At 34.3% G+C, this 26,903-nt stretch overlaps 1 protein-coding gene across 6 annotated transcripts in view; it reads right to left on the bottom strand.

The window, feature by feature from the left end:
- The window catches only part of SLC9B1 (solute carrier family 9 member B1), a 75,689-nt gene that overhangs the window by 15,910 nt on the left and 32,876 nt on the right, over window positions 1-26,903 (bottom strand). For all 6 annotated transcript variants that reach the window (XM_045471533.1, XM_045471502.1, XM_045471534.1 and 3 more), the window contains 3 exons: window positions 20,831-21,001; window positions 19,481-19,623; window positions 18,031-18,158 (listed from right to left, as the gene is read on the bottom strand). In XM_045471533.1, coding sequence (XP_045327489.1) covers window positions 18,031-18,158; window positions 19,481-19,623; window positions 20,831-21,001 — 442 coding nt within the window. The remainder of the gene's footprint in view (window positions 1-18,030; window positions 18,159-19,480; window positions 19,624-20,830; window positions 21,002-26,903) is intronic.

The following is a 26,903-nucleotide window of genomic DNA, read 5'->3' as shown; positions in this document are numbered from 1 at the left end:
GACTGAGCCACCCCGGTGCCCCTGCCTGGATCCCATTCTAAGACATACTGATCTAAGATCAGTCTTTGACCTGAGTACTAGGATTAAAAAAATGTTTTTAATTGTGGCAAGAAACACATAAAATTTACCCTCTAAACTATTTTTAAGGCACAGTTCAGTACTGTTAACTATATTCACATTGTTGTATAATGGATCTCCAGAACTTTTTTGTCTTACAAAACTAAAACTTTATATCCATTAAATAACTCCCCTTCCTTTCTCCCTCACCCAAGCCCCCAGCAACCATCATACTACTATCTGTTACCAGGATTTTGACTACTCTAAATAGATCAGTGGAATCATACAGCATTTGTCCTGGCTTATTTATCTCAGCATAATGTCCTCAAGGTTCATCTATGATGTAGAATGTGACAGGATTTCTATCTATATTTTACAGGTAAATAATATTCCATTTTAGGTATACACCACATTTTCTTCATCCATTCATCTGTCAGTGTGGGCTGCTTCCACTTCTTGACTTGGTGAATAATGTTCCAATAAACATGGATGTGGAAATATCTCTTTAAGATCTTGCTTTCAATTCTTTTGTATATATACCCAAAAGTGGGATTACTGGATTAGATGGTAATTCTATTTTTGTTTTTTTTTAAGGAACTTCCAATCTGTTTTCCATAGCAACTGCTTGTTTTATATTTCCAACAACAGAGCACAATGGTTCTCATTTTTCCACCTCTGTGCCAATCTTTATTTTGTGTTATTTTCTGTTTTTTTTTTTTAAAGATATTAAGTAATCTCTACACCCATTATGGGGTTCGAACTTACATCACCAAGATAAGGGTTGCATGCTCTTCTGACTGAGCCACCCAGGTGCCCCTATTTTGTTTTTGTTTTTTGATAATGATCATCCTAATAGGTGTGAGCTTATATCTCATTGTGGTTTTGATTTGCATTTCTCTAATGATTACAGATATTGAGTACTTTCATATGCTTGTTGGCTATTTGTATATTTTCTTTGGAGAAATTTCTATTCAAGTCCATTGCCCACTATTAAGTCCATTTTTTAAATTATTATTGTTGAGTTGTAGGAGTTGTTTATATATTCTGAACATTGACCTTTTCAGATATAGTTTGCAATTATTTTCTCCCATTCCGTGTACTCTTTCCATTTTGTTTCCATTGCTGTGTTGAAATTCTTAAGTTCATGCAGTCTCATCTATTTTCATATTTGTTGCCTGTGCTTTTTGTGTCATATTCAAGAAATAATTGCCAAATTTAATGTCATAAAAGTTTTACATGTGGTTTGCTGAATATAGTATTCTTGATTGGCAGGTTTTTTCTTTCAGTATTTTGAATATATCATCTCATTCTCTTCTGGTATAAAAGGTTTCTGCTGAGAAATCCTATTTTATGGGTGATCTTGCTTTTCTCTTGACACTTTAAGATTCTCTGTCTTTTTTCCCCTCTTTAGGTATTTTTTGACAGCTTGAGTATGTGTCTCAGTGTGGGTTTCTTTAGTCTTATTCTAGTGGAAATTCTTTGAGCTTCCTGAATTTGTATATCTATTTCCTTACTCAAATTTGGAAGTTTTGGCAATTATTTCTTTAAGTAGGTTTTCTGAACATCTCTCTCTCTCTCTTCTCCTGGAGCTCTCATAATGTGTAGATTAGTTCATTTAATAGTATCCCTTAAATCTCTTAGGATCTCTTCACTTCTCTTTTGCTTTTTGCTTCTTTGACTTGTAATTTCAAGTGACCAATCTTTTAGTTCACAGGCTCTTTCTTCTGCTTGATACAGTGTGATTTTGATCCTCTCTAGTAAAATTTTCAATTTAGTTATGTATTCTACAGCTCCAGAATTTTTATTTTTGTTTGCTTTTTACAGATTCTTCATCTTTGTTGGTATTCTCATTTTGTTTATGCATCATTTACCTGATTTATTTTAGATTTTCTGTGTTCTCTTTTAACTCATTAAGCATCTTTATGATGGTTATTTTGAATTATTTGTTGGGTAATTCATACATTTCCATTTGTTTAGGGTTGATTTCTGGAGTTTCATTTCATTCCTTTGTTGGAGCCATCATTTGGATACTTGAAAAAACAGTCACTTCTTCCTGTCTTTATGAACTGTTTTCACTAGAGAAAGGTCTTCACAAATCAGCTCGGCTAGAGATTCCAGGGGTCTCTCAAACATTTCTGGGATGCATCTTCTCAGGGTTGGGTACATTATTGCCAGCTGAAAAGTTTTGCCTTTTTCTGCTCCAGAACACCCCTAATGTCTGTATGTCTGTCTGCAGTACTGCAATATCTCAGGAGCTAGAGCAACCCACAGGACTCACCTTTGTTTTCAATGTGCCTCAGTATCCAAAGTGTGCCACTCTTTTTCTGCCAGCACTCTGAGTTAGGTGAGACAGAAACCTGTCCCTTGACTCAAAATGCCACAATGCAGACACATGTCTCAGCTTCTTTCTTTCCTTCCTGATGGATAAGCCAGGGGTTGGGAGTTTTCTCTTGATTTCCTCTGCTGTGCAGGGAGGGGATGAGGTATGGTGGGTAAATACAATGAAATGTCTTAACTACTCCAATGTGTCTCTTCTTGACCTTGCACTTGGACAGGATGGTGCAACCTCTCAAGTGGTTTCTGGAGTTCTCACAAAGGTAATTTGATTCTTATGTTTTTAAGCCAGTAAGTGGGAGAAGAAGAGCCTGGGGCTTCGTATTCTGCTATCTTGCTGACATTACTCTTCTGATTGTTGGGATTTTCAAAAGCTCCCAAGGTGATTTTAATGTACAGCAAAGTTCGGGAACCACTGATTTACCCCATAGTCTATCTGGCTTTCTTCACTCAGAAGTTTCAACTGAGACCTCCCTCAGTACATTACTACATAAGAATCTTAATCTCAGCCTGAGCTTCTAGACACCTTGCTTGGTAACATTATTGGGCTATTCCCTGAAAGAAGGCAAGAGCCAATAGATAAAGCAATAACAAGTTAATAGGAAGTGTAAAACACAAAAATGAGCCCCCATTAAAGTATTACAAAATATTTGGGGAATCTATCACTTTGAATTGAGGAACCACGTTCATTAAGTTGAAAAAAATTTATACCTGAGAAAAGAGATATACTAGGAAGAAAGCAACCAAAACATGATGTCAGAATAACTATAAATATCCTCTGAATCATGAAAGTATATTGCATCTATCCATAAAGTTTTGATGATAGTTCCTAGAAATTAACAATAAATTCTCCAAATTAAAAAAACATAGGTATAAACATAGCTAAAGAGTGACTTAATAAGCTAGAGAACTGTGCAGAGAAAAATTTTCCAGTGTGTACTGCAAAAAGGTAAGCATATAAAAAGTATAAAGAAGGCTTAATAGGTATGGAGGAGGGAGTTACAAAAGGACATAATACAAGATAACTGAAGAAAGGTAAAGGATACAATCAAGACCAGGAAAAAAATAGATACGTATTCTTCTGATTGAAACATCACACCAAATATTGAATAGAACATGTTAAGACTCATCTGATTACATTAAGGGATTGTTGTTAATTTAGTTAGAAAAATGCTGTTAACTTTTAGAAATGCATTCTGTAGGATATAGGGGTGAAATACCATTATGCATGTAATTTACTTTAAGATTCCTTAGGGGCTATTAAGTTTAAATTAAGGATATTTGGACGTTTGTTATTTTGTTATTCTCTCTACTCTTGTACATATTTGAAAAATTTCACTAAGGAAAAAAAGACTTATCTGAGACTGTTCTTTTAAAACTTTAATATGAAAACAAATAACATAAGAATCTCATTAAAATGCAGATTAATTTCAAAAGGCCTGGGATAAGGCCCAGGAGTCTACATTTCTAACAAGCTTTTAGGTGATACTAATGTTGCTGTCCAAGGAATGTACTTTGTATAGCAAGAAGATTTTAATTGGAAAAATTCAGGAAACCAAGCCTCTAAAGGAAAAAAAAAAATGATTGGGTTAGATTACCTAGGAAAGAAATTAATAATTAGCTTGATAAAATATTCCTCATGGGCAAAACTAATACATAGAGATAACACTGATCTCTTTAAAGTACTGAGGGAAAATAATTTTGAATCTAAAATTCAATGCTGAGTCACACAGAAGTTATTTTCAGACATTCCAGGATTCAGTTTATCATCAACTGATCAGTTTGAAAAGAACTAGAAGATCAACTCATCAGGAAAAATATTTAGTACAAAATAAAGGGGTTTAAAAAAAATAAAAGAGTATAGGCAGCATAGTGTAGACATTAAGAATAAAGGCTCAAAAAAAAGACTCTTAATAAAAAAGGAGGGTACACCTGAGGTGGCTCAGTTGGTTGAATGTCCAACTCTTGATTTTGGCTCAGGTCATGATCTCATGGCTCATGGGATCTAGCCTTGCATCAGGCTCTGGCCTGATTGCATGGAGCCTGCTTGGGATTCTCTCTCTCTCTCTCTCTCTCTCTCTCTCTCTCTCTCTCACTCTTTCTCTGCCCTTCCCCTGCTTATGCTCTCTCTCTCTCTCAAAATAAATAAAAATAAACATTTAGAAAAGTTGCTTAAAAAAATAAATTCTCTAGACATAGTAAAAGTTCTGGATCTATCTATTTAGTCATCTGATGTTAGGAAAACCATGTAACATCTCTTTGTCTCAGTTTGTATGCAAAACAAAAAAACAGTAATAATAATAATACCTATTTCACAGGACTATGTGAAGATTAAATTATTAATTATCAAATACTACACAAAGTGCCTGACACATGGCAAACACTATATAAATGTTTGCTATTATAATTATATTAATTATTATTATATTATTATAATTATAATCACAAGACATAATGATGAGCAGTGAAAATCATTGTTAAATCTATAGAAGTACTCATTGTAAAGAAAACTTATAAATAATCTTAGACGAAAATTCTAGATTTTATCAACTGGTGGGGAAATATATGAGGGAGTGGAGAAAACTGAAAACATGCTATAATTTTAAGTATGCTTTTTACAAAATTATAGGTAATCACTAGGAGAATGAGTTTGTAATTTCTTTTTTTTTTAACGTTTATTTATTTTTTTGAGACAGAAAGAGACAGAGCATGAACGGGGGAGGGTCAGAGAGAGGGAAACACAGAATCCGAAACAGGCTCCAGGCTCTGAGCTGTCAGCACAGAGCCTGACGCGGGGCTCGAACTCATGGACCGCAAGATCATGACCTGAGCCGAAGTCAGCCGCCCAACCGACTAAGCCACCCAGGCGCCCCTGAGTTTGTAATTTCTAAATATTAAAGTAATAAATGAAAGTGTAACAAAGAAAATGCTGGTAGTCCAACAAAAAGTAGGAAAAGTGAAAAAAGAATAAAACTTACAGGAATGTGTAATATTTTAAAAGGTGAAATAAAAGCAAGGTTAAGTCAAAATTGACCTACAAGGAATCGGTTGGATGGACCTGTTAAGACATAGCTTTTCTGACTGAATTTTAAAAATTTAGTTCTGGGATGCCTGGGTGGCTCAGTCAGTTAGGTGTCCAACTTCAGCTCAGGTCATGATCTCGCAGTTCACAAGTTTGGGCCCTGCATGGGGCTCTGTGTTGACAGCTCGGCCTGGAGCCTGCTTCTGATTCTGTCTCCCTCTCTCTCTGCCCCTCCCCCACTTGTGCTCTGTCTCTCTCTCAAAAACAAAGAAAAACATTTTTAAAAAAATTAAAAAAAAATAAAAATTTATTTCTGAGTTGTTAGTAAGAAATATACCTAAGACAAATGGTACAAAAAAGTTGAAAATTATAAGTATGATGAATAAATTGAATCAATTTCATAAATGAAAATTTGGTTTACATTAGAAAATTAACATAATTCACTAGAATAGAATTAACAATTCATAGTATTTCAATAGAAGCAAAACAATTATTTGATAAAATTTGACACCCAATTACTATAAAAACTTAGCAAACTAAGAATGTAGGGAAACTTCATTAATCTAATTAAGGGTAGCTACAAAAAACTCATGACAAATACAGAATCAAGACAAACATGTCTACTATCACCACTTCTAATCACCATTATATTGAAGAGCCTAATAAGTACCATAAAGAAAGAAAAATAAATGGTATACTTATTGGAAAGAAAGAAGTACAACTGTCATTATTCACAGATGACACAGCTGTACATGCAGAAAAACCAAGGCAACCTATAGATAAATTTGAATTGATGAGCACAGCAAGGTTGCTAGAGACAAAAGCAATATGGAAAATAAATAATATTTCTAAATACCAGTAACAAACATTATTAAAAATGTAAAAGTACTCTTTATAATTGTATCAAAAACCATCAAATGCCTAGGAATAAATCTAATTAAATATATACAGGACCTCTATGTAGGAAATAAAAACACCTTGATTAAGAAAAATTAGGGGTGCCTCAGTGACTCAGTTGGTTGGGCATCTGACTTCAGCTCAGGTCATGATCTCTTAGTTCGTGAGTTTGAGCCCCTGGCCGTGCTCTGTGCTGACAGCTCAGGGTGTGGAGCCTGCTTCGAATTCTGTGTCTCCCTCTCTCTCTCTGCCCCTCCCCTGCTCACACTCCTGAGAAACTTAACAGAAGACGGGGAGGGGAAGGGGAAAAAAAAAAAGTTAGAGAGGGAGGGAGGCAAACCATGAGACTCTTAAAAACTGAGAATAAACTGAGGGTTGATGGGGGGTGTGAGGGAGGGGAAAGTGGGTGATAGGCATTGAGGAGGGCACCTGTTGGGATGAGCACTGGGTATTGTATGGAAACCAATTTGACAATAAATTTCATATTAAAAAAATAAATAAACATCAAAAAATTAAAAAGAAAAGTTAGAGAATACCTAAATAAATGGAGGGGAAGACCATGAGCATGAATCGAATAACTCAATATTATAAAGGTATCAGTCATCTCCTAATTGATAGAACAATACAATTTCAATCAGAATTTTTTGGTAAAAATTGACAAACTGGTTCTAAATTTGTATGGAAATATGAAGTGTTATGAATCATAAAAGTGATTTGGAGATCATAAAAGTGAGAGTTTTGTTCTACAAGATATAAAGACTTATTATAAAACCATAGTAATTAACACAGAAGATAGACCATTGGTTAAGAATAGAGAGTCCAGAAACAGAGCCATACTTATCTGGACACATTATTTATGACACAGGTTACATTATAGAGCAATGTGACTGGAAGAAGTGGCTTTTTAAATCCATTGTGCTGGGTCATTTGGATATTCCTAAGTTGACTGCAGAGAAGCAGGGAGAAAGAAGAAACCGGACCCTATCTCATACTAGACATAAGAGTCAATTTAAGGTAGATTATGGATTTAAATGTGAAAGGTAAAATAGTAAAATTACTAGAAAATAATATACAGAATATCTTTATGACTTTGAATATGGAATGACTTCTTAAACAAAAAGTATTAAGAATGAAGAAAAAGAATGACAGATTGGGCTACATTAAAATGAAGAATTTCTACCATTAAAAGAGAGAATGGGTAGTTGATGAATGAAAAAACATATTTGTAACATATTTAACACAGGACTAGTATCAGAATATGTTGAACTCTTACCAATAAATCAGAAAAAAACAACCACCAAAAACCCATTAGAAATATGGGAAATAACAGGTACTCTTCAGCCTTATTAGAAATCAGGGTAATAGAAATAAAAATCCCAATGAGATATCACAACATACCCATATGAATGGTTCAAATAAAAAAAACTGATGATTCCAAATGTTGGCAGGGTTTGGAATAAGAGGAACTCTTACATACTACTGGTAGAAATGTAAATTAGGAATTCTCAAAAAATATTTTGACATAATCCAAAGTTTTAAACATATAGTTACCCAATGAACCAACGATTCAACTCATAGTTAAGCACCTTTAGAAAACCGTGTACCAAGAGTTATTTACAAGAATGTAAGAGCATTAGTAATAATAACCCCAAGTAGGAACAATGCAAATTCCCACTGATAATAGAATGCACAAATAAACTAGTATATTCATACAATGATATACTATACAAAAAAGAAAGTAAACTATGTTCACACACAATAACATGGACGAATCTCAAATATAATGTTGAGTTAAAGAGCAGACACAAAAGAATATATACTATATGGTTTCATTTACATAAAGTACAACTACATGCAAATTAAATTATAGTGTAAGAAATTAGTATAGTGGTTATCTGTGGAGAGGATGGAGAGAAGTGATTAGGAGAGAGCATAAGGACACTTCTGGGGTATTGGCAGTGCTATACTTCTTTACTTGGGTGATGGTTACATGAATATTCACTTTTTAAGGATTCAAGGAACTGTACATTCATGTACTTTACACTTTCTGTATCTGAGTTAGACTTCAATAAAAAGTTTAACAATTCAAGGATGGAGAAATTCATTCCAAATAGGGTACCCACAACAAAGCAGGAAGAGAAATATTAATATCTGACAAAGTAGAATTCAAGATAGATAAGGATTACAATGAGTGAGAAGGATATGCTGAGTGTAGAGATTACTTAAAAATAAAATCTTAAAAAAAAGAATAGCAGTAGATGTGCCATTATATAAATGATAAATATATGAAATTAGAAAAGATGGCATACTCAAAAAAATAATGAAAGTAAAGTTCCCTTAATTAAAGACAAATGACCTTAAGTCTAAATAAAAGGTCACACAAGAAACAGAATAACCCATATCTAAATAATTTATAGTAATATTTAAGAAAATTAAAACAGGAAATTCTAAAAACATCCAGCGAGAAAGGTTATCAACAAAAGAATAAGAATTAGTGTGACACCAGACTTTTCAATAGCAAGGTTAGATACAAGGAAAAAGCAGAACAGTTTTTAAAAGTTCAAGGAAAATAATTTTGAATATTTACTTATTTATTCATTCATTTATTTATTTAAGATTTTTTTTTTTTAACAGTAATCTCTATGCCAAACATGGGGCGTGAGCTCATGACACCAAGATCAAGAGTTGCATGCTCTGCTAACTAAACCGGCCAGCCAGTCCAGATGCCCCCATTTTGGACATTTTAAAATCAGTCCAATAGTCATTCAAATATGAAGGTTTTATAATACTGTGAAATATTCACAAGCATACAAAGCTTCAAAAGATCTGTCACACAAAGACCCACGTTCACAATCATTTTGGTGAAAGTACTCAAATGGGAGGAAAAATGAATCCAGAAGTTGTTGCAACAGAAATACAAATTAAGGATATTCACATATCTTAGTAATTTCTAAACTCATCTTTATTTTAATTTTTTTTTCAACGTTTTATTTATTTTTGGGACAGAGAGAGACAGAGCATGAACGGGGGAGGGGCAGAGAGAGAGGGAGACACAGAATCGGAAACAGGCTCCAGGCTCTGAGCCATCAGCCCAGAGCCTGACGCGGGGCTCGAACTCACGGACCGCGAGATCGTGACCTGGCTGAAGTCGGACGCTTAACCGACTGCGCCACCCAGGCGCCCCCACTTATCTTTATTTTAAAAGGAAAAAAAACTAAGATGAAAGAAAAGAAAATTTATATTGATTATTTAACTTGCATTAAAATGCTAGGTATCGGGGCGCCTGGGTGGCTCAGTCGGTTAAGCGTCCGACTTCGGCTCAGGTCACGATCTCACAGTCTGTGAGTTCGAGCCCCGCGTCGGGCTCTGTGCTGACAGCTCAGAGCCTGGAGCCTGCTTCGGATTCTGTGTCTCCCTCTCTCTCTGCCCCTCCCCTATTCATGCTCTGTCTCTCTCTGCCTCAAAAATAAATAAACGTTAAAAAAAATTAAAAAAAAAAAAAAATAAAAAAAAATGCTAGGTATCAACATGAAAGGATTTGAGACAGTCATAGCAAAACAATAACATGATCATAAATAAGGCAAAGATAGGTAGGGGTTGGGGGTAGAAAAAATAGAAATAAGGCAAAGATAGCATAAGAAAATAAGCCACAGTTCAGTTTCATTTATGATCCTAAATAGGAGCAAACTGAATACATCAGTTTATTAAAAGAATAAAAATGCTGACCAAGTCTGTAAATATATGGATGGTTCTGCATTAAGAAACTCTGCCAGTATAATTCGTAACGTCAGATTGAAGGGAAAAAAAATGATAGTTTTTTTTTTGTTTGTTTTTTTTTTATTAAGAGGCAACCTCTTGACAAACAAGATTCAGGAAACTTTCCTTAACCTAATAAACCGCATCTACTAACACCCTACAGTAAACATCATATTAATGACAAAGCATTAGAATTCTCATTAAAATTATTTTAAAAATAGAAATATCTATTTTTTTCTGTTACTAATATTCACATTGATGGGATATTCAGTTGAACACAGTAAAATAGAGATACCAGTATAAACACTGGTAAAGGAAGTGACAGAAGTTTAATTATTTGAAGACAAGAAGTTTATATAAGAACTAAAGTACCGATATGAACATTAATCAGGATAGTCATATATAAAATCAACCTTTAAAAATCAGAAGTAAGACATCTGCTTACAGCTCTAAAAGAATATAGGTTCTGCAATTACCCTCCTGCTGAAAGCACCTGGAAAACCAGACAAAAAATTTCAGACACTGAACAGACAGTACAGAACTGTTACAAATGAGAAAAGGGAAACAAATGAATTAAACTTCACCATTGCCCAGGTTTTCTGCTTGGGAACAATTTCAAGGCTGTGGTGAAGAGAAACCAAATAAAGCCCAACAAATTTGCTGAGTTGAGGAGAAAAAAGTCTAGGGAAGCCAAGGCAGCTAAAATTTTCAGAGCAGAGTACCTGAGGGAAGGAAAGACATAAAGAAATTTCCAGAAATTGGCATGAAGGGTTCCCTGTCTTTGGTTGAATACTACTGAGAGCAGGCATAGAGTAAAACCCCACAAATGTGAACAAGTACAACTCATAAAGAAAGATTACTGACCATCAGTAAGATGAATAATTTCTAGAGCTCACAGAAGACCGGGAAAACCTTTGGGTTCCCACCAACTAGAGTGGAGATACCTCATCAAACACATAGGGCATTCAGTAGACTCAGAAGGGCCACATCTTAGAAGCCCTACAGTAAGGCTACTCTATATAATCCCTAACAGATCTTAAAAACAAGACTTGAAAGCATCAACTAACTCACAAATAATTTAATGCTGCCTTCTAGGACAAAGTCTAACACTCTAAAGAAAAATTACAAAATCCGGATTTCAACAATGTAAAACTTACAAAACCCAGCATCTGATCACTATGAATCAGATGAATAGGTAGGATCACATGAATAGGTAGGATAATGTAACCTACAACAGGGGGAAAAATCAGTTAATACATATAGATCCACAAATGACAGCAACGAGGGAACTGGTAGATTAATATATTGTCACAGTTGTTATAAATATGTTACATATGGAACGTATAAATATGTTCCTTAAGAATCTAAAGGAAAACATGAACATAATGGGGGGGGGGGGGAAGCAGCAGACAGAATAAAGAAACAAATGGAACTTTTGGAAATAAAAAATGTAGTATCTGATGGAAACAACCTAAGTTTCTGTCAATGGATGCATGAATAAAGATGTGGTATGTATATGTGTGTGTGTATGTGTGTATGGTATATATATGTGTGCAATATATATGCAATGGACAAGTATTCAGCCATGAGAAAGAAAGAAATCCTGCCATTTACAATATGGATGGACCTTGAGGACATTATGCTAAGTGAAATAAGTCAGACAGAGAAAGACAAATACTGCATGATCTCACTTATGTGTGGAGTTTAAAAAAGCTGAACTCATAGAAATAGAGTAAAATGGTGGTTACTAGGGTCTGGTACATGGGGGAAATGGGGAAATTTTGGTCAAAAGAGTATAAACTTGCAATTATAAGATAAGTAAGTTTTGGGGATCTAATGTGCAGCATGGTGATTACAATTAATAATACTGTATTATATACTTGAAAGTTGCTAAGGGAGATGATCTTAGAAGTTCTCATCATACACACAGAAAAAGGCAAGTATGTGATAAGATGGAGGTGTTAACTAATGCTATGTTGGTAATCATTTTGCAATACGTAAGTGTATCAAATCAACACGTTGTATACCTTAAACTTACAAAATGTTATATGTGAATCATTATCTCAATAAAGCTGGAAAGAAATGTAAGATGGCTTATGACCAAAGAAATGCAATATCTGAAATATTAAAAAATTATTAAATTATTTAAAAAATTCACTGGATAGGATTGATAGAAGGTTAAACACTGCAGAAGAAAAGATCAATGAACTTGAAGACACAGCAGTGGAATATATCCAAAATGAAGTATAAGCAGTCCAAATGTCCATCATTAGATGAATGGAGAAAGATGTGATATATATACATATACACATATATGTATATATGTGATATATATACATATATATGTGTATGTGTACATATACACATGAAATATTGTTCAGACATAAAAAAAGAATGAAATCTTGCCATTTGGAACAACATGGATAGAGCTAGAGAGTACAGTGCTAAGCAAAATAACTCAGCCAGTGAAAGACAATACCACGTGATCTCACTCATATGTGGAATTTAAGAAAGAAAGAAAGAAACAAACAAACAAAAAATGAGCAAAGAAGAGAGAGAGAGAGAGAGACAAACCAAGAAACAGAGTCTTAACAGAGAGCAAACTGATGGATTATCAGAGGGGAGGTGGGAAGGGGGGCTGGGTGAAATAGGTGATGGGGACTAAAGAATACACTTAACATGATGAAAACAAAACAAAACAACAAAAACAAACAGAAAAGGGCAAATATGGAAACAACAGACATGGAGCAAAACATGAGTTAGGTCCAGGGTAATGCTCTTTCTCTTTTGGGGGGTGGTGGTGGCAGAGGGGTGATTTAGAATGGTAATTTTTAATGCTTTTTGATGATTCAACATTTGAAACCCCAAATTATATATACAAAAAAGCAAATCATCTATGGCACCATCACTGAAAAGCCATTAGGTACAAAAAAGAAAATGCAATATGCTCAAAATATACTTCCTAACAGGGACATAAAGCACTCTAGTAGTAACCTATTAAAAGCCAGCTTCTCTTAAACAAATAGTGCTCTGATAAAATCAGATACTGTTATCTTATGTAATTACATATGTTTGCCTATTTAAAGAATAAAAGAACTCATATTTTTATACAGAGTCCAAAATACTTAGGTCTATAAACAAAATGCTAATAAAGATGTATTCTGAGGAAAAAGACGCAAAATTAAGTACAGAAAGTAACATGAGTAAAAAAATTAATAGAGTACCAGGGACCTACATAATAATATCAAGCAGTCTAACACATGTGTAGTTGTAGTTCTAGAATAAGAAACAGGGGCAAAATACTTGAGAAATAACGGCTGAAAAATTCCAAATTTGATGAAAAACTATAAAACCACAAATTTACTGTTTTTCTCAAGTTTTTATTAAGATTCCAGTTGGTTAACATACAGTGAATATTAGTTTCAGGTGTAGAATTTAATAGTTCATGACTTACATACAGCGCTCTGTGCTTATCACTACCAGTATACCCTCCATAACCCATCATGCATTTAACCCACCCCCATACCTACTCCCCCTTCATCAATCCTCAGTTTGTTCTCTATAGTTAACAGTCTGTTTTATGGTTTCTTTTTTTCCCCCATGTTCACGTGTTCTGTTTTTTAAATTCCACATGAGTGAAATCATATGGTATCTGTTTTTCTCTGACTTATTTCACTTAACATTAATACTCTCTAGCTCCATCCATGTCATTGCACATGGCAAGATTTCATTCTTTTTTTATGGCTCATATTCCATTGTATATGTGTATGTGTGTGTGTGCCCCATACTGTTTTCCACAGTAGTTGTACCAGTTTTCATTCCCACTAACAGTGCACGAGGATTCTTTTTTCTTTGTATCCTTGCCAACACCTATTGTTTCTTGTGTTGTTGATTTTAGCCATTCTGATGGGTGTGAGGTGATAACTCACTTTTGTTTTGATTTGTATTTCTCTGATGATGAGTGATAGTAAGCATCTTTTCATTGGTCTTCTAGCCATTTTTGGAAAAAGTCTATTCATGTCTTCTGCCCATTTTTTAACTGGATTATTTGTTTTTTGGGTGTTGAGTTTTATATGTTCTTTATATATTCTGGATACAAACCCTTTATCAGATATGTCATTTGCAAATATATTCTGCCATTCCAAAGGTTGCCTTTTAGTTTTGTTGATTGTTTCCTTTGCTGTGCAGAAGCTTTTTTATCTTGATGAAGTCCCAATTGTTTATTTTTGCTTCTGTTTCCCTTGCCTAAAACTATAACTTTGTACCACTACACAGACAACTAAAAAATGTTCAACTAAGGAGACACTATGAAGTACTGGAGAGGATGTGGATGGCCTAGAATTTTATACATTATTGGTGGGAATGTAAAATACTACAATACTTCGGAAAATTTTTGGCACTGTTTATTTATTTACTTATTTTTAAGTAATCTTTACACTCAACATGGGCTCAAATTCACAACCCTGAGATCAAGAGTAGCATGCTCTACTGACTGAGCCAGCTAGGCACCCCATTTTTAAAATAAAATTAAATAATATCTTACCATATTATCTAGCAAATCTACTCTTAGGCATTTCTCTAACAAATGAAAACAAATGTCTTCACGAAGACTTGAATGCAAAAGTTCATAGCAGCTTTGTTTGTAACAACTAAATTAGAAACAATCTAAATATCCATCAACAAGTGAATGAATAAAATTGGTGGTATATTTCATACAATGAAATAATACTCTGCAATAAAATGGAATGAATAATATGGATGCATCTCAAAAACAACTTGCTGACCATATGAAACCAGAAATAAAAGAGTACATACTATATAATTACATTATAAAACTCATTATAAAAAAACTCATTGAGATGTTCACTAAAAATGAGTGCTTATTCTATGTGAACTATACCTCAATAAAATGTATTTTTAAAAATCAGTAGTTTTCTTATACATCTGCAAAAACTAATTCGAAAATGTTATGAAAAATCTATTAATAACATCAATAAAAAACATAAAACACCTGAGAACAAAACTATGAAGATAGACCCAGATCTCTCTAAAAATTATAAACATAGAACTTAATATAACACCTAAATAATGGGGAGATATGTCATATTTATGGATAAAAACTCTTCAATATTATAAATGTGTCATCTCTCCTCCAAATTAATTTATTAATTCATTGCTATGCCAATTAAAATATTCTCAGGATTCTTCATTGAACTTGACTAGCTGATTCTAAAATTCATTTGGGAGAATAAGAGCTTAGAATGAAAAACCAAGTCGATGTAAAAATGAAGATACTGTTTTAGTAAAGGCAAGATAGTTAAAACCATGTAATAATGACATAGAAATAGACAAAATGGACTGGAAGAAAAACAGAACACAAGTATAAAAACAAATCTCTGTGGTGTCTGGGTGTCTCAGTTGGTTAAGTGTCCCACTTAGGCTTAGGTCACAATCTTGCAGTTCTGTGCTGTCAGCTCAGAGCCTGGAGCCTGCTTCAGATTCTGTGTCTCCCTCTCTCTCTGCCCCTCCCCAGCTCACACTCTTGTCCTCTCTCTCTCAAAAAAATAAACATTAAAAAAATTATAAAAAAACACAAATCTCTGGGGTTTGTTACATGACAAAATCAACATTTCAAATCAAGGGGGAAAAAAAGAACTTTTCCATAAATGGTGCTGAGGCAACATCCTATTCATGTGGAAAAAGAATATAGCTAGATCCCCACACATAATAAACTCTACTGTTTTAAAAGAATTTTTTAAAATGCACTTAAAAGTAATAATAATAATATATAGAAGAACATATTTATGACCATAAATATATGGGTAAAAAGGATCTTTTGAATGACACATAGAAAGGCATTAAACAGAAACAGAAGTATTGATCAATTTGATTACATAAAAAAGCCCTTTGTTATATCAAAAGCAGCTATATTCTTCCTCCCCACGCCCTGGTTTTCCTTTTTGATTTTCAAGGTCAAGGAATGGTTTTATGTATTTGCTCTTCTATCTGTTGGAAATAATAAAATACCTTTTTAGATTAAAAAAAAAGTCATCATAAGCAAAGTTAAATATCTAGTGGTATGTTAGGACATGTATTTGCAATACTTGTACCAAAGCATTGATATAATCAATAAGAAAGAAAAGAATAACTCAACAGAAAAATAGAAAAAGGTCTGAACAGGCTCATATAAAAATACTGAAGCTCATTAATAATCACATACATGCATATTAAAACAACAAAGAAATAATCAATTTTTGTTCACCAGATTGGAAGATATCATAAAGTTTGATAATATCAAGACTTGATATTATAATTTGCAAGGATTTGAAAGAATAACAGCCATTTTCATACCCTGCTGGTGATAGGGCAAATTGGTACGTGTTAAAGGCACTTTGATAGTATCCATCAAAACTGAAAATGCACATAACTTAGGTAACTATTCTAGGAAAACTCACATTTATGCAAAGTGAGACAAACAAAATGCTATTTGTTGGAACACTGTAAGTAAAATCTGGTATTATCATACAATATAACACTATACAACAATTAAACAAATGAGCTACATATTTCTAAGTGTATAAATCTCAAGAATACTGTTGAGTAAAACAGAGAAAATCGCAAACATAGTGATACACTCTTTGATATTATTTATGTATTATATATGTATACAGTAGATAAATCCTTGGAAAAACAGAATATTATTTTATCTATTTTCATATAAATATATATATTATATATATATATTACATATATATAATATATATTCTTTAGAAGTCTGGACTGTTATTTTTAAAGGTCTATGGAATAATAACATAAAACTCATAAAAATTGTTACTTTGGGTACAGGTATGGGCACTAGGATTTGAAGGCATGGTTAAAAGACTTCTTAGTTTTATCTGTAAAGTTCTAATTTTTCAAAAGTAAAATGCATTTGGGTATTACTTTTATAATAAAAAAGAAATTTTAAAAAATCCATTGGATTTGGCAGTAAGTATATAATGGGTGAACTTTACATTCAAATGGAGGCAAAAGGTAAATATATTGAAAAATGAAAAGGGGTTGAGCATCTAGAGAGAGTGATTATGGACTATTGTTTTGAGGAATTTGGACATGAAGAGAAAATGGATAGTGGGTAAAAATAGATGGGACATTGGGTACAGGGAAAGAGTGTTTTGGTTATAATATCTATATATAAAATCTCATATATATGTATATAATATATACATACAATTTATAAGGAAGAGGCCACTGGATGGGTTAAAACATAGAAATGGAAAACGATATAGGAGAGAAGGAGTAAACTGATGAATTATCTTGCACTAAACATTCAGGGACTGCATGTTTGCTAAGGATATGGTAGATTTAGGATATGGCTCTGCTTCTGACCAACACATTTCCAAGGTTTTCTACCAGTGTGAAAAGAATTTTTTTTAATGTTTATTTATATTTGAGAGAGACAGCATATGAGCAGGGGAGGGGCAGAGAGGAGGGTGGCAGAGGATCCCAAGGGGGCTCCGTACTAATAGCAGAGAACCCGATGTGGGGCTTGAATTCACAAACCATGAGATCATGACCTGAGCCAAAATCAAGAGTCAGACCCTTAACCAACTGAGCCATTGAGGTACCCCAAATGACTTTTTTTTAAGTTTATTTATTCATTTATTTTGAGAGAGAGAGAGAGAGAGAGAGAGAGAGAACATGAGGTGGGAAAGGGCAGAGAGAGAATCCCAAGCAGACTCCATGCTGTGAGCAAGGTGCTCAACGTGGGGCTTGAACTCAAACTGTAAGATCATGACCTGAGCAAAAGTCAAGAGTGGGATGCTAAACTGAGTCATCCAGGTACCCCCACTGTGAAAAGAAGTTTAATGAGAAGCTTGTCTATACAATATTCTGAACATTTTGATAATTTCAAACCAAGCATTCTTAACCGAATATTTTCATTGAGAAAAATGAGAAAAAGTTACCCCAAAAGAAATCCCCATTGCCAGGGAAAATTCATAAGGAAGTGGGAAATAACAGCAGTTGAACATGCCTCTATGAGGCATGGACCTAGAGCCAATCTTAAACAAACTCTCTTCAAATGCTTCAAAGCCTGAAATATAAAAATAGTCACATTTAGACAACTTACAATGGTGAACAAGAAAGTTATTTAAGTAAATTTTGAGATAGTTTTTTTTTTAAGTAATTAGTTTTTATTAAGCTAAATCTTCCAGATTGTCTCACTGGGCTTGAAATGCTAATAGAGCTCATTTTATATGTCATCACAGATTGGGTTATACATAAAGTACTTCACATTTTACAAAATACTGTTGTATCTAAATTATTTCAAAACATCCATTTCTCTGTAATTAAATAACTATTTCTACCTTCCTTAATCTTTCTTATAAAGAGTATAATAAAAGTATGACCTATAGGTTTATTTCCATCAGTTAACTTTTAGAAATGACTTGTTTGGTTAATTTAATAATTATGATAGGGGCGCCTGGGTGGCGCAGTCGGTTAAGCGTCCGACTTCAGCCAGGTCACGATCTCGTGGTCCGTCAGTTCGAGCCCCGCGTCAGGCTCTGGGCTGATGGCTCAGAGCCTGGAGCCTGTTTCCGATTCTGTGTCTCCCTCTCTCTCTGCCCCTCCCCCGTTCATGCTCTGTCTCTCTCTGTCCCCCCAAAAATAAATAAACGTTGAAAAAACCCAAATAGATTTATGATTCCTAGATTGTGATCTTTTAAAAGATTAGCTTCTACAATAATGCACAGATAATCAGGAACATACATCTGTGGGGGAATAAAGTCATTAAATAAAAATGTTACTGAAATTCTTAATCTCTTTGAAAAACAAAACAAAAGTAAAAACGTTTTAGGAGTGGACCTTACCCTTTATTTATTTTTTAAAGTTTATTAATTTATTTTTGAGAGAGAGAGAACAGGGTAGGGGCAAGGAAAGAGGGAGAGTCAGAGAGGGAATCCCAAGCGGGCTCTGTGCCGATGTGGGGCTGAATCTCATGAACTGTGAGATCATGACCTGAGCCAAAATCAGGAGTCAGACACTTAACCAACTGAGCCACCCAAGCACCACAAGTTTACTATTAACTGAAAAGTAAATAGTTATCCATAGAAAAGCCACAGGTCCCAAACAAAACAAATGCTGTACAAGGGACATTTATCTCTATGAAAATAATTAAAGATGATTTCTAATAGAGATCTTACATCACACTGATTTCTCTTCATATCAGTAATAATGATGACCAGAAGTAGAAATTATAAGATGCCAATATTTCTGCAAAATCTTTGTTCTTTATCTTAGTTTTGCCTACAGACTTCACTTGGAGCAGCTATAACAAAAATTTTGCCTCTTTTTCTTTTCTACCAGCCTCTAATATTTAAAATATCTTTATTCAAGATATAGTTGCAAATCTACCTGTGGATCGAGTCCAAGCCCAGCTTGTATTAGGATAACGGTAAGGGCAGTGTTTCTTAAAGTTGAAGACCATGTGTTATTAATATGGATGTAATCACTGAGGAATGGAACATTCCTGATGGTAAAACCTGCCAGTAACATCCCTTTAAAAAAAAAGAAAAGAAAACATGTCTGATTCAGTTCATTTTTCTAAGTTAGAAAAGAGAAATGTTTAATTTCCCTTCTCTAAACACACTACATCATTACTTTGGTGAAGGACAGATTACATACAAGTAGAGAAGGCAGCATAAGTAAAGGGCTGGAGATAAGAAATGACATATCTCAAAGGGCTAAAACAGGTAATTCAGTGTTGTTAAACAAAAAAAGGGCAAGGACTGAGTGAGAGAATGGGCAGGAGAGGCCAGAAAATACAAAGCTAACCCCCCTGCAGCCTCCATTCCCACCGCTTGCTTTTCCAGAGTAATGTACCATAGGAAAAGTTTTAGGAGGGAGAGACATAGTGCATCTTGTATTTTCTATGTGATGGTTTTGATGAGTTAGATAGACATAAAACTAGAGGAGAGAACAATTAAAAGGCTCTGCCAAAGTCCATGGAAGACTTGGAAAACAAATAGCCTAAGCTAGGGTAAGAGTAGAAGTTTTGGAGAGAAAAAAAAAAGATTCAGTGAATACTTAGCAGGTGCTAAAAGGGTGTTGTGGACATAGAAAGGGTATTAGCAATAGGATGGAGCAATTATCTCTACTCACAGTGTACGGAATATTTGGGTGTATTGAATACTTAGAAGATATGAGACACCACTGATAGAAGTTCTTCCACTAATTTTCCTCTGTCCAAATGGAGAGTTATATAATAATGGTAATGAAGAAAGAGGATATAATACTGGTTAGGCAGATGACGCATCCATGAATATACATAGTGGAGATGCCCAAACAGCTTAAACCACAAAACTTTCTGGTGCCCTAGTCACTACAGTATTTGAATCTTATCATTGTATTTGAGTTAGGTTATCTACAGAAAAATTCAGTCTTTTCCAAATGTTTCATTTTCTACAATATATTTAAAATTAATTTTAAAATGTCCTATTAAACAATAAAGCAACAGGAATCATATATTGAGTATATTTAAATTGTTTCAAAAATATTTCAGAAAAAATATCTATGTGCTTGTATACAAAGAGAATAAATACTTCTATAAATGAGCTATATCCACACATATATAGTAAATATAAAAAGAAGCTATAAAGATCATATTACATTGAAATATTTCTATATTATATGTATTCTGACTAGAGTATGTTCATAATTTGCATACAGCAAAAACAAAGAAATAAGAGCTAACTGTACACTTACCAAGAAGAGGTGGAAGTTGAGGCACTGAAGGTATTCTAATGAGTTCCAAAATTTTCCCCCCAATCATGGCACTACAAAAAATAATTAATAGTCCAAATAAATTTCCACCAGGGAGAACTTCGGGGCCTGAGAATGACCAGGCTACACACCATAACATAAAAAGTGCAACTCCTGAAATATAAAAAAAAGCATATATCTATATATCTACATAGACATAGATATATACATACAAAAGATGATTCTATTTTATCAAATATCATATTAACAGCCAGGCCTATATAATGATACATAACATAGACTAATGTTGCTTGCTAGTATGGTTGAAGAAATATCTGTTTAACATATATTCCAAAGTCCCTGTCAATTTATGGCACAAGTTTTTAACAAAGTATTAGTATTTTAAAAAATATTTTAAGGGGTTCCTGGGTGGCTGAGTCAGTAGAGCATCTGACTCTTGATTTTGGCTCAGGTCATTATCCCAGGGTCATGGGATCAAGCCGTGCATCAGGCTCTACACTGAGCATGCAGCTTGCTTAAGGTTCTCTCTCTCTGTCTTTCTCTTTCTCTCTCTCTCCTTCTGGCCCTCTCCTGCTCACACATGCTCAGTCTCTCTCTCTTTCTAAAAATAAAAATTAAAAAAAAAAACAGAAGTATATGTGAATCCTTTAAAGTGCTAAACATTTCTCACAATATATGACATTTAAAAAATTCCATGGCAATATGATAAGCTTTACTTCATTTTATATTTTAGAGTAGCCTTTGCATCATGAATAAAAAGATAATTGGTTGTGATAAGAATTCTCAAATTTATAGTAGATCACAGTGGTAGAGTGCCAACTTTTTAAAACAGGACCAGAATAAATCTTTGTGCTGGAAGGATACTTCAGTTGATATTTGGCATAAATTATTAAAGGGATTTAATGGCTAGAAAAAAGTGAACTTGGTCTTTGGGAGAATATAATGTATCTTAGGTTATATGTAGGAAGTACAGGTAAATAGTGTGAGAAGGATAAGTTAGTAGATATCTTCTTTCTGGCAACTAGATTCTCAGGAAAGGCCCTACTCACCAGGGAATCCATAAGTTTCTGCAAAGGACAAATGATTACACTGTAAATTGCCACCTGCATATTAAACATGTAACATATTTTACTATAAATTATAATTCCTAATACTTAGAACAACTTAAGTGTATTTTTTAGCTGTGACCCCTTTTTGGCTCCATAAAACTGGCAGGATAGAAGAGGAGGATTTTGATAAACTCAAGGCAAAAAGTTAGAACTAAGATTCTTGTTCCTCTGCTCTGACTGTTGCCATCCACAAAACTGGAACACTTGAAGGACTAAACTCTTACTAAATGGACCAGAAGATACTATTCTACTGACAAAGGGAAAAGACAGGGCAGTTTGTTTGTCTTAGCTGGTCTCTAGTTGGCAAAATCACCTCTGGGAATTCATATATAAAATTAGGCCTCAACTAACTTAAGGCTAAGTCTCAAATTTACATGATTTGCTTGGTTTGGGAATCCCCAAATCCTAAACACAGCATAAAAAGTATCTTCCCATGGAACTAGGCCTTGAGCAATCAGTAGATTCTAGTTCAAAATATCCCCAATAGACACTCCTGATTCCAAACTGTATAAACCCCAATGAATCTGAATTTAAGATAAAAATTTATAAAATAAGAAGTAATTCCCAATGATTTGGACACAGGAAGCAAAATGATTAAATTATTTTAGGATTAAATTAAAATAGATACTTAGACATAATGTTGAGAAACCACAGACTACCAAAGACAAAAATAAGGTCTTAAAGAATCCAGAGAGAGAAAGATAATCATAAAAAAATAAACATTGGAGCAGATTCTCAATTCTCAATAGCAATAATGGAATGTGGACAATAATAAAGTCTTCAAAGTACAGAGATAAAATATTCAATGTTGAATTCTGTAGCCAGTTAAACTATCATTCAAACAAAAAACCAATTAAAGATATTGTCAGGTTAATATATATCTAAGAACATACTCAATTTTCACTGAAAACAAAAACTATTGAAAGATATGTTTTAGGAATAAGGACATAAGAACAAAAAGAAAGATGTATAAAGAAATTTGCTGGGGCGCCTGGGTGGCGCAGTCGGTTGAGCGTCCGACTTCAGCCAGGTCACGATCTCGCGGTCCGTGAGTTCGAGCCCCGCGTCGGGCTCTGGGCTGATGGCTCGGAGCCTGGAGCCTGTTTCCGATTCTGTGTCTCCCTCTCTCTCTGCACCTCCCCCATTCATGCTCTGTCTCTCTCTGTCCCAAAAATAAAATTAAAAAAAAAAAACGTTGAAAGAAATTTGCAAACATGTAGGTTAGTCTAAGCAGTTTTAGAACACATTACTAATCAAAATGGCTAATCAGGGGATACAAAAGTAAGTGGGGAAGGGGTTGTCAATAATGATGACCTGAAGAGATAGGCAATTTATCTCAACAAAAAAATCCCTCCATGTAAAGCTATAAACAACAATAACAACAACAACAACAACAACAACAACAAACCAATAATTGTAGGATCCTGAAAACTGACTAATGACAGTTACCAAATTGAGAAGCATTTATTAAAAAAAAAAAAAAAAGATGCTAGGGTTTTAGGTAGGACTGGTTAAAGTCTGAGGCCTTCCTGCCTGGGATTGCTATCATTCCTCCCCTCATTTCCCCACTTACTTCATTTAGGAAACATTGTAGTTTTACCATCATGGAGCTACCTTAAAAACCAGCCACTTTGTTGTGAGGGGAGGTGGGAAAGATATGGAGTGGAGGGAGAAAACCCATGACTTTGCTGGGTAGAAGTGGCAGATTGGTTTCAGAATAGGCAGAGGAAATATGCTGTGATGCCAGTTTGAGGTTGCAGCTCAAGTTGAGGTGAGTGGCAGATATGGTAAAAATTTAACTGGGAAATGCTGGATATGACAGAATCACAGAAAGGTTGAGGTAAGTTCTCCACATATGCATGGCTGATTGGATGTACATGTATGCAACCACAGAGAAGACTCCTGAGAGTATGGCAAAAAGTAAAAACTGATGTGAGACTTGACTACCAGCAGCAATTCTGAATTTTTAAAAAAAAAAATTTTTTTTTCAACGTTTATTTATTTTTGGGACAGAGAGAGACAGAGCATGAACGGGGGAGGGGCAGAGAGAGAGGGAGACACAGAATCAGAAACAGGCTCCAGGCTCTGAGCCATCAGCCCAGAGCCCGACGCGGGGCTCGAACTCACGGACCGCGAGATCGTGACCTGGCTGAAGTCGGACGCTTAACCGACTGCGCCACCCAGGCGCCCCAACCAGCAGCAATTTTGAATGCATTCTTCAACCCACTTATAGGATCACTTGGCAGAGGGTGGAAGCCTAACTGGCTTGAACAAAATGTCTCCCCCAAATCATTAGGTGACTCTTAAGCTATGCAGACAAATTAGAAACCCCTAGGAAGATAGGCTAAAAACAAATAAACAAAAAGTAAGACACCAGGTGCTGCAAAACCATGGCACAGAATAATTCCACAGTTTAAGTACATGCAAATTACCCAAACAACAACAATGAAAACCTTAAAAAAATAAAATTGAATTCAAAGTTGCCATATGTGTAACTAAAATGTTTAATTTTCAGCCCAAACTTACTAGATATGGAAAGAAATGGGAAAATACAACCCACATTCAGGACAAAAAAGCAGTCAATAGAGACTGAGTGAATAAGTCCAGGTGCTAGATTTCCAAAGTTTTCAAAACAGCTATTATAAATATATTCAAATAATGAAAATAGGACAATGTGTTAATTAATAGGGAATATCAATAAAGAGATAAAATTTATTTAAAAATGAAAATCTGGAAATGAAATGTACAAGACTTGAAATGAAAAGTTGACTAACGAGGCTCAACAGCATATTTGATCTTGTGAAAGAAAATATCAGTGACCTTGAATATAGATCAATAGATATTAATCAATCTGACAAGCAAGGGAAAAAAGAATAAAGAAAAATGAACAGAGCCTCAGACACCTATAGGATACCACCAAGAGTACTAACATATGCATAAAAGAAGTCCCAGGAAGAGAAGAGAAAGACATAAAGGGGCAGAAAAATACTTGAAAATATAATGTCTGAAAACCTCTCAAAGTTAATAAAAAACATTAACTTATAGATTAAGAAGCCCAACAAATCCCAAATAGAATAAGCACAAAAGATCCACACCTAGAGACATCATCACCATCCAAATTTCTGACAACAAAATACAAAAGAAAATCTTGGAAGTAGTAAGAAAATGACTCATTATGTACAGGGCAACAATAATGCAACTAACAGCAGCATTTTCATCAGAAAAAATAAAGGCCCAAAGGCAGTGGGGTGACATTTCAAAAATGTAGAAAAAAACCTGTCAATTAAGAATTCAGGGCGCCTGGGTGGCTCAGTCGGTTGAGCATCCGACTTCGGCTCAGGTCACGATCTCGCGGTCCGTGGGTTCGTGCCCCGCGTCGGGCTCTGTGCTGACAGCTCAGAGCCTGGAGCCTGTTTCAGATTCTGTGTCTCCCTCTCTCTGACCCTCCCCCGTTCATGCTCTGTCTCTCTCTGTCTCAAAAATAAATAAACGTTAAAAAAAAAAATTTAAAGAATTCAATATCTAGTAAAACCATTCTTCAGGAGTGCCTGCATGGCTCAGTGGGTTAAGTGTCTGATTCTTGATTTCAGCTCACAGTTGTGAGACTGAGCCCTGTGCTGGGCTCTGCATTGGGCATGGAGCCTGCTTGAGATTCTCTCTCTCTCTCTCTCTCAGTCTCTCTCTCTCTCTCTCTTTCTTTCTCTCACCCCTCCATTACCCCCAGCCTCTGTGTGTGCACTCTCTCTCTAAAAAACAAATAAACAAACACCTATTCTTCAAAGTAAAGTTGAAATAAAGATATTCTCAGACAGATGAAAATAGAAAAACTCACCCCTAATGAAATACTAAAGAAAATGCTTTAAGTTGAAAGGAAATGACACAAGATGGTAATTTGGACCAATAAGAAGCAATAAAGTATACTGGATATGGTAAATAAATACCTAAGTATAAAAGATTATAAATATATTCTCATTTCACCTCTTCATTTAAAAAAACTAAGATTATTAAGAATAACAAAATATTGTTGAGTTTATGGCATATAGACGTCTATTGGCTCAAAGCTGCTATATAACACAGGAATTAAGTGTTGGAGATGATTATTAGAATTCCCAGAGAAACCACTAAAACTAAAACTAAAACCTCTAAAACACAGCTAAGAAGTCAACAGCACAAAAGAAGCATGAACAGAAAAACAAAAGACATGACACTTACAGAAAACAAGGAACAAAACGGCAGGCATAAACACAACCATATCAGTATTTATGTTAAACTTGAATGGTTTAAATTCAAAAGGAAGACTGTCATACTGGATTTTTTTAAAAAAAAGCAAGATCCAACCATATGGTTTCTATAAAAAAGATACTTTGTATGAAACAGATAAGCTGAATATAAAAAGATGAAAAAGATATACCATGCAAATAGTAATCATGAATCAAAGAAGTAATAACAAGAGAAATATATCTTAATGAAAACAAAGCATTTCAGTATTAATGGGATGTGTTGTGCACAGACGGAAATGTATAAGCTTTAAAAAATATTAGAAAGAAAGAATTATCTAAAGTTAACAATAAAAACTTCCACTTTAACAACTTAGAAAAACATAAATAAATCAAACCAAAAGTAAGTAGGATGTATGAAATAAAAAATAAGTGGAAAACAATTAAATAGAAAAGAGAAAAACATTAGAGAAAGTCAATAAAATAAAAAAATTGATTGTCTTTAGCTAGACTGACAAAGGAAAAAGAGAGAAGGTACAAATTACCAAAATCAGGAATTAAAGAGGAAACATTACTTTAGACCTTACAAAAATTAAAATGATGCTAAAGAAATATTATAAATAATTTCAAGCTAAAAAATTAGACAACTAGATAAAATAGACAAATTCCTAGAAAGATACAAATTACCAAAACTTACTCAAGAAGAGAGGAAAATAGAAATTCCACTTC

The sequence above is a fragment of the Leopardus geoffroyi genome, chromosome B1 (genome assembly GCF_018350155.1).
Source record: "Leopardus geoffroyi isolate Oge1 chromosome B1, O.geoffroyi_Oge1_pat1.0, whole genome shotgun sequence".
Taxonomy (NCBI): Eukaryota; Metazoa; Chordata; class Mammalia; order Carnivora; family Felidae; genus Leopardus; species Leopardus geoffroyi.
This window is presented reverse-complemented; position numbering and strand designations above follow the sequence as displayed.